This window comes from Phragmites australis, chromosome 17 (assembly GCF_958298935.1).
Source record: "Phragmites australis chromosome 17, lpPhrAust1.1, whole genome shotgun sequence".
Lineage (NCBI taxonomy): Eukaryota > Viridiplantae > Streptophyta > Magnoliopsida > Poales > Poaceae > Phragmites > Phragmites australis.
In genome coordinates this window covers 19407067-19416339 of record NC_084937.1, presented here as the reverse complement: position 1 = coordinate 19416339, position 9273 = coordinate 19407067, and the positions used below count along the sequence as shown (strand labels likewise).

General features: G+C 47.5%; 1 protein-coding gene across 1 annotated transcript; it reads right to left on the bottom strand.

The window, feature by feature from the left end:
* Positions 1–548: 548 nt before the first annotated feature.
* Positions 549–6022, bottom strand: LOC133896948 (uncharacterized). The gene is made up of 7 exons (XM_062337569.1): positions 5829–6022; positions 5296–5785; positions 4622–5062; positions 4241–4453; positions 3872–4159; positions 3140–3421; positions 549–926 (listed from the first exon to the last, which is right to left on the bottom strand). The coding sequence occupies exons 1-7, from the start codon at positions 6020–6022 to the stop codon at positions 549–551; spliced, it is 2286 nt and encodes a 761-aa protein (XP_062193553.1).
* Between the last annotated feature and the right edge of the window lie 3251 nt (positions 6023–9273).

Genomic DNA, 9273 nt, shown 5'->3' with positions numbered 1-9273 from the left:
GATATCATCCAGGATTAGCCTCAACCTATTAGCCATCGCCTTGGAACAGATTTTGTACAGGATATTACAAAGTGATATTGGCCTGTACTGCATCAACTCTTGGGGATTAGAATGAGCAAGGTCCTATTCACCTCCTCCGTCATTTCACCCCCAATCAGGAACCCCAACACTGCCTCTGTGACCCCATGCTTCACCAAGCTCCAGTGTCGCTGAAAAACCCCCGCAGTGAACCCATCTACGCCTGGCGCTTTTCCTGGCTTCATCTTGAAAAGTGCCTCTTCAATCTCCCTCGGTGTAAAGGGCCGATCCCGCATGTCATTCATTGGGACCATCACCTTACATGGAACATATCGACATACCAGCCCTGGCTGTAAATCCTCTTGGGCCGAGAACAGCGTCTGATAAAAAGCGCTTGCCAGTCGCTCTAATTCTTTTTTGGCCTGTCACCACCGTACCATCATCACGCCGCAGGGCCTGGATATGGTTTGTACGCGCCCGGGCGCGGGCTTTGGCCTGAAAAAATCTGTGTTCCTATCACCGTCCTTGAGTCAGGAGGTACGTGATCGTTGCTTTTCCATTGTTTCCTCCCTAGCCAAAACTTTTGAGAGTTGTCGCATGAGGTCCTTTTCCCTCCTGGTAGGACCACAATACAGAGTCTGACTCCTTTCCATCTCCAGCTCACACCGCAGGTGACTGCACTGCTTGCGGACAGAGCCGAAAACATCCCTGTCCCATGACCGTAGAGAGCATTGTAGAGAGGTCAGTGAGGCGGATATACTTTGTAGGTCACAATAACCCATACCTGGGTCCCAAGCCTGATTAACAAAATCTTCATAGCCCTCATGCCGCTGCCACATAAATTCATAGCGGAACGGCTTCAGCGGGCGCCGCTCCATCAAGTCAGCACCCTCATTCGCCGAGTTTCCCTGTAACTCAATCACCAGAGCACAGTGGTCCGACTTTGCCAGCTGAACGTGTTGTACCGTAGTGGCGCCCAATACATCCATGAATCTATCATCACCTAGTGCCCGATCCAAGCGCACTTTGACATTGCGGTCTCCGTCCTGCCTATTATCCCATGTATAGGGGAGGCCACTGAATCCAAGGTCAGTGAAACCACATTCCGCTGTTGTTAGTTCAAATCACTGGATCACGAGCGTGATCACCCTAGATTCACTCTGGATTCGCGACAACACAAGCGAGTAGGTTTCTCGACCACCCGAGCGACCAGAATGAGCGACAAGTCGTACATGCTCGATCACGACTAGTCTGGCTATCCGCCATGTACGTGCTGCTCTCGATCACGCCGATCGACTAGCAACACCCAGCAACTTCTGAGTCACGTACTACTCAGCGAGAATGAACTCGCATATCTCGACGAGAAGCGAATAGAACATCAAACAGTAGAAACTCGATGAGAACTGAAATCAATAGGAACAAAAACACATGAGGCTCTCTGGAGGAATTTTTGACTCTATTCAACTTGTTACTTGCACGACTCTGTGTCTTACTTACAAAAAAATTAGAGATTACAACTCATATTTATAGCGACCTACTAACTCCGAATCCTAACACGAATCGTGCCATCCCACGATCCAACTCCGACTTGAACTCTAACTACTCCCGTACAGACCGCATGATCGAACCTTGCAAGTTACAACCAGGACTCTAGACTTCAATTGAGTCCCCAAGACCCATGACAAGGATTAAATCCAACATACTCCCCCCTAATCTTATCGTGGGTCAAGATCACGAACTCCCAAAAGATGTCGCATGACCGTCAGCTTCACCCCCAACAATGCCTTCGTTAGAGCGTCAACTCGCTGCTCCTCCGTGCAGATGAAATCTACCTCAATCTGGCCTTCTTCAACGCACTCACGGATGAAATCAAACTTGGTGTCTATGTGTTTACCGTGGCCATGAAACACTGGATTCTTCATCAGTAATCGCTGATTTGTTATCAACAAATAATTTAACTGCTTTGGGCTCTTCTCCTATCAGCAACCCCCCCCCCCCCCAACAGACTTCTAAGCCACAATGCTTGGCATGCTGCCACCGTTGCCGCCATGAACTCAGCCTCACAGAAAGACAAAGCCACCGTTTTCTGCTTATGTGAGTTCCATGACACCAGGCTATCATTAATATAGAAAGTCATTCCTCCAGTACTCTTTTTGTCATCCATGTCACTAGCCAGATCACTATCTGTGTAGCCGGTGATCACCTCTATTTCTTCTCCTCTGGTATACACAATACCATAATGCACAGTGCCCTTCAAATACCGAAGAATTAGCTTTACTGCCTTATAATGCATCACTGTGGGCATCTCCATGAATCTGCTTGCCACCCCGATAGCAAAAGAAAGATCAGGTCTTGTATGGAGTAAATACCTCAGGCAACCGATGATACGATGATACTCAGTTGCATCAACCAGTTTTCCATCTGGATCCTTATGCAGCTACGCCCTTTGTTCCATGGGGAATTTTGTGAGATTGCAATCTAGCATACCGAATTGACCAAGAACCTTCTTCGCATACGCTGTTTGCTTGATTGTAATTCGCCCATCTTCTTACGCTACCTCAGTCCCGAGATAGTAATTGAGCAATCCAAGATTGGTCATCTCGAATTGACTCATCATCTGCTGCTTGAATCCCATGATCTCCTCTGGACTTTCTCCTATCACAATGATATTATCAACATATACTCCAACCATAACTCCATGCTGATCTGTTCCTCTTGTGTATACGGTGTGATCTTGAGCACACTTCACAAATCCAAGTTGCTTTAAGCTTCTATCAAGCCAGATATTCCAGGCCCATGGCGCTTGCCGGAGTCCATACAGTGTCTTGCTGAGTTTGAGCACAAGATTCTCTTTATTCTTCACTTCAAATCTCTCTGGCTGGATTACGTATACTTCCTCTTTGAGCTCACCATTTAAGAATACCGATTTGACATCCAGATGATGAACTTGCCAACCTCGGTTGGCTGCAACAGCAAGGATGACACGTACGGTGTCTAGGCTAGCCACCGCTGCAAACACTTCTTCGAAATCGATTCCTTGCCGCTGGACATATCCCTTCGCGACCAGCCTTGCCTTGTGCTTGATCACATCTCCATCTGAGTTCCTTTTCAGTTTGTAAACCCATTTAAGCCCAATTGGCTTGTGACCAGCTGGCGACGTCATGAGAGTCCATGTGTCATTCTTCTCTATGGACTCGATCTCCTTGGCCATGGCGTCCTCCCAGACCTGCTGCCTAGCGGCCTCAAGGTAGCAAGATGGCTCCTCTGTCTCCATGAGCATGGCCTCTTCTTCGATGTCCCCATCGAGATCTACTTTTGGAGCATCTCTCATGATGTCGTCAATGTGCCTGTAGCGCACAGGGCCCTCATTAGTGTTGCTGCTCTCGCTCGATAGCGGTGTGGCCTGATCATCCACCGGCAATTTAGGTGCCAACAACACCACTAGATTGGTGGGGTTTTTTGGAGAGGCGGCTGCCGTGTGTGCCGCAGCGCGTGTCCTGGTTGCTGGCCCTTCCGGCATCACCTCGCTAGCCAGTGGAGTCGATGAAGGAGCTTGATCATCATGTGCTGCTGGCGTTGGCACACCTGCCAGACCACCTGCAAGTGGCACAGATTCGTTCACTGCTGGCTCAGTGCTAATCGCCTCCTAAACATCGATATCAGACGGCTCTCCGCCACCTGTTCTTGTACACCAGCTCCATTCCATGCTTTCATTGAATTTAACATCATGGCTTACATGAATTTTCCTGCGCCTTGGATCAAAGAGATGATGCGCCTTGCAGCCGTCCTCGACACCAAGATACACCATCGGCTGGCTTCGGTCATCGAGCTTCTTCAAAAGTGGCGTTGTCACCTTCGCTTGTGCAGTGCAGTCGAACACACGAAGGTGTGCCAAATGTGGCTTCCTTCCGTTCCAAGCCTCGAACGGGGTGCGTTCGTCCAGCGCCTTCGTCGGTAAGCGCTTCAGCATGTACACCGTGTGTCGCACTGCCTCCCCCCAAAACCTTCCAGGCACATTCATGCTGTTAAGGAGGGACCTCGCCATTGCCACCACGGTCCTATTCCTCCGCTCCACCACACCGTTTTGTTGTGGCATGTATGGCACGATGAGGTGCCGTTTGATCCCAACCTCCTCGCATAACTGGGTGAACTCAGCAAAGAGGAATTCGCTGTCGTGATTAGTCCTAAACGTCTTGATGCGTTATCTGCTCGTGTTCTCGACCTGGAACTTGAACTTTCTGAACATGGAGCAAGCTTGTTCCTTTGACTTGATCACGAACACCCACATCCACCATGAGTAATCAACAACAAATAACATGAAGTAACTGTTACCAACGAGTGTCGAAGGTGTGATCGGCCCGCAAAGGTTAGCATGCAGCAGCTCTAATGGCTTCTTCGCCCTGAAACTTGCTGTAGTCGGGAATGGCTGCCTCGCCTACTTTACCAGCAAATACCCGTGACATAACTAATTTGGGTGTGTGATCGGCGGCACTCTTGCCACCATCCCCTTGTCGATGAGCAGCTTCATAGAAATGAAGTTGACATGTCCGAGTCTCGCATGCTAAAGCCACGCCAGGTCTTGAAGGCTGGTTAAGAGACACACCAGCGTCGCTTGATGCAACTCGATCTTGTAGAGGCGATTTGGAGTTCGCCTCACTTTCATCAGCAACCATGCAGGACTATTATCATACACATGTAGATGTTCAGCATCCATGATCACCTTGTGTCCAACCTCGGTAAGTTGTCCAAGGTTGATGATATTGCTGCATAGTCTTGAAATATAGTAGACCTCCTGCAATAGCCACTGGTCACCATTCTTGTAGCTGAACATGACAGACCCTAAGCCCATGATCTGCACTGTGGAGCCATCCCTGAACTTCACTTTGCCAGTGACACCTTCGTCCAGCTCTCTGAACTTCTCTTTGTCACCGGTCATGTGATTACTGGCCCTATTGTCTAGGTACCAGACCTCAGAGCTGGATCCTTCCTCCGTTGTGTCGCGTAGTTCTGGCTTCAATTTCTCCTCATTCAGTAGCACGGCTCCCTGCTAGTGTTGCTGATCTTGTGCTGGTTCTTCTAACACCACGAGTAGCAGGGCCAGCTCGGTGTCGTCAGCATAAGTGAGATGTGTCTCCTCTTCCTTCTTCTTAGGTGCCTTGCACTCGTTCGCGTAGTGCCATATCTTGTAGTAGTTGTAGCACTTGATGTGGCTCTTGTTGCGGCAACCGCCGCCCGAGCCGCTCTCCTCGTCATTGTGCGACATCCCGCCGCGACCACCTCTGCCATGCCTCTACCGCGTCCATGACCACCCTGGTTGTGGTTGCTGCTATCTGCAGCAAGGTGGGATTTGCCCTTGTTGCTTGATGAGGAGTTTCCACAATCCTTCTTCTGCCGCGTCTGCCACACGGCCTGAGTGAACGCGGGATGCACATTCTTCAAACACCTTAGGCCACCCCACAGCTTCCTTGAATGCCTTAGGTCGTAGAACTGCTCGATCCCGATGATCACACTTAGGAATCGATCCGGCACAATGTCAAACAGCTTTTTGACCAATGCAGCGTCGTCGAGTGTCTCCCCTAGGTTTGCGTACCTGATAGACATGCTGTTGAGCCTTCCGGCGTACTGGTCCAAGCTCTCTCCCTCCTGCATGCCCATGGCATTGAAGTCGCTCTTCAACATTAGAAGCCGCGCGTTCTTGACACGATCCGCGTCGACGAACCTTGTCTTGAGACAATCCCAAACCTCCTTCGATGTTTTTTCTTGCCACCTGCATCAAGAGATCCTCAGGGAGCGCTTGGAAGAGATGCGACCTCACCTTCTTGTCCTTCTTCTCATCGACAGCCACACCAACCGCTGGCTCGACTGCCTCCCAGATGCCTTGATCTTCCTTCATCGACTGCAGGTGAATCACCCAGCTCGTGTGGTTTGCCGCCGTCAACTGCTGGTACAGGAATGGCCCACCGCCGCTCTCCCGCGCCACCTCGCCCTGAGGAATGATCGACATCTTCACAAGTTTGTGCTGCGCACTACCAGCTTTGATACTAGATGTTAGGTCCGACCACTAGATCACGAGTGCAACCACTCCGGATTCGCGACAACGCAAGCGACCAGGTTCTTTGACCACCCGAGTGACCAGAATGAGTGACCAGTCGTACGTGCTCAACCACGACTCGTCTAGCTATCCGCCGTGTAAGTGCTACTCTCAATCACGCCAATTGACCAGCAACACCCAGCAACTTCTGAGTCATGTACTACTCGATGAGAAAGAACTCGCGTATCTCAACGAGAAGCGAATAGAACGTCAAACAATAGAAACTCGACAAGAACTAAAATCAACAGGAACAAAAACACATGAGGCTCTCTGGAGGAATTTTCGACTATATTCAACTTGTGACTTGCACGACTCTGTGTCTTATTTACAAAAAAATTAGAGATTTTAACTCATATTTATAGCAACCTGCTAACTCCAAATCGTAACACGAATCGTGCCATCCCACGATCCGACTCCGACTCGAACTCTAACTACTCCTGTGCATACCGCACGATCGAACCTTACAAGTTACGACCAGGACTCTAGACTTCAATCGAGTCCCAGAGGCCCATGACAAGGATTTCCTCAAGGCGTCGAATTGTGGAAAGCTCAAAGTACTTGGTTAGGTACTCGGAGAGCTCGGATCTATATCAGGTCGAGGAAAGCTTGAAGTACTCGGTTAAGTACTTAGCGAGCTTGGATCTCGAATCTAGACTTCGGAAGATATAAAAGAAAAGAAAAGGCTAAGCTATTGCAGCCTTGAATTTTTGTGTGTTCTTGTGTTCTCTTGTCGACTTTCAATTGATGGATCGTCCATCTTGCTTCTTGCCAGGTTGTTCATGTGGTCATGGCGCTCACTTGGTCGGACAGGTTGGTCGTGCACGTGCTGGTTGCTCGCAGGGTCATGTGACTGGTCGATCGCGTGGTCGCGGGTGGGAGCTGGTCGTGCTCCTGGTCAGACGCGTACTCGAGGAGCGTGAACTGGTCGTGATGAGTGGTCCTGGGCGTCAGGAAACCCAACACTCTGTCCTACTGCACCCATCACTAGACCATTAGGGAAGCCCAGCCGGTGTTTGAGGATCAGAGCGTGATCTTTATCCATCCTAGTCTCCATCAAGAAGACTAACGCGGGCTTAAATAGCTCCACCACCTGGTGAAGCTCTTGAACTGCCTTGGGCTGCCCGCAGCCCCGTCAGTTCACACTTATGATACTCATTGTGCCCGACGGGGCTACACCGCAGCCGCCGCCGATCTTGCAACATTTGAGTTGCGAGCAACCTTTTGCTTCTTCAGCTGCTCTGTGTTTCCACGCTCTTGCTCTTCCTGATTTTGCCCAAATTGAATCATCCGGTAGTGCGCTAGGCCAACTGGAAAGATGGCGTTCTGAGGAGGGAGGTTCAGGTTCAGCAATAACTAGTATTGATTTGGTTCAATCTCACTGGCCTTGGTTTGTGAATAGATTCGATGGTGTTCTCTGCACTACATAGGTGTACTTGCAACTATAATACAAACAATTTGATACTTACTCCAGTGGTTCAACGATGTTATGCTAAAAATAGTGCTTTGGATTGATCGAAGTCTGTTGCAATGAAAAACATAAGATGACTGTATACAATGGCTCTCTGTTTGGCACAATTTGTGCTTCAATGGAATTCTTTGTATACTCGTGGAAGAAGTGGGAAATGTAATTCTATGTGCCCATGTATACACATGCATGGTTTATTTTAACTATTCATCCCTCTCATCTGATATTTATGCATCACTTGATTCTCCTTACCTATCTCATGATTAATTTGACATATCTCTCCAGCATGAATTTTGATGTAAATGAATAGTCCTAATAAGCCATGTGTACACAAAGGCATATACAAATTTTGCATTCAGAAGAAGTTGGAGGGTAGCTTCTGCTTCTCAGCTTCAATTCATACTCATAAACTTATGCAAATTCCTACTATTTGGCACAACTTTGTTTTTTTAATGACAGTGTACTTCCTCTATGTCCCGATTTGTAAGGATCATGTAATGAACTAGCTCAACAGATCATTACTCACTCAAAGATAGTTTGACGCTTTCCTCCAAAAAAATTTTGTAAGAAATATTTGGACATGTAATGAAGTGTCACTTAGCTAGGTCCCCCAACACCCATTATAGACCTATCCTCAGACTCTTCCTTGAAGAGAACGTGTGAAGTCCTTTCAGATGAAACTGCGTACAAATCACCTAATAATGCACTGCAAGTTTAGAAAAGACAGTCACCAAAATCCAAATGCTTCACAAGTATCAATAGAAGCTTTGCCGTCGTTTATTTTGGTCGTTAACATAGGAAGCTTCGTAGTCTCAGTAAAAGTGTGTTGCCAGAATAGCTTACGGATGTCGTGAGCTATCCCAGCCGTCAATTTCTGCTTTGTGATGTGTATGTGCCCTACTCCACACTACTTTTTTCGCAATCCTCATTGCACAACTTTTTGTGACCCCCGCTACACACTGCACAAAACAAAAGGCAAATTGTACACGGCACACATGCACACTACATATCCAAAAAGATGATTCCGAAAGAATGGAGAATGGTGGGACCAGGTCACTCCCAATACAAATGTCTTAGAGCAATGTCTATCTCTTTCCACCTCACATAGACATTAGTATAGGAATTATCTCTCCAATACAAAGTTTCTTTCATATCTTAAAATATATGTCCACATCAATTTTCTATTGATACTCATTTATTTGCTTGTTTCAAGTAACACATGAAGATGAGTATTGAGCACCAGAATGTATTTTTTTTAGCTTGTTTCTTGTGTTGGCTATTGTGCCTAGCTTGTTTCTCCCAAAAGAAACTAGTTTCATCCCTCTTTTTTAATTCGTTGTCACCTCATAAAAAATCCTAGTGACATAATCATTTAATGTCTAAGAAATAAAAAGCATTGGGAGTGGCATAAGCCACCGCATACATATACTGTTTGGGTGGATCCGTGTTGTAGTCTTGCTAGTATTCATGTCAGGACTCCAAATCTTTAATCACGAAGTATAATTCACATATTCTCCCTGGACTCAACGTTCAAAAGGATGAATGAGGTAGGTAGACAAATTTCCTTGTAGTAATATTTGAATTGTTCAACGTTTCCGTACTTGAAATCTGTACCTGTCATTCAGACCACATGGGTCGTTGTTCGTAATTCCACATATACGAGCTGCATCTCAAATCTCAAGGTCTTCAGTACGCAGAA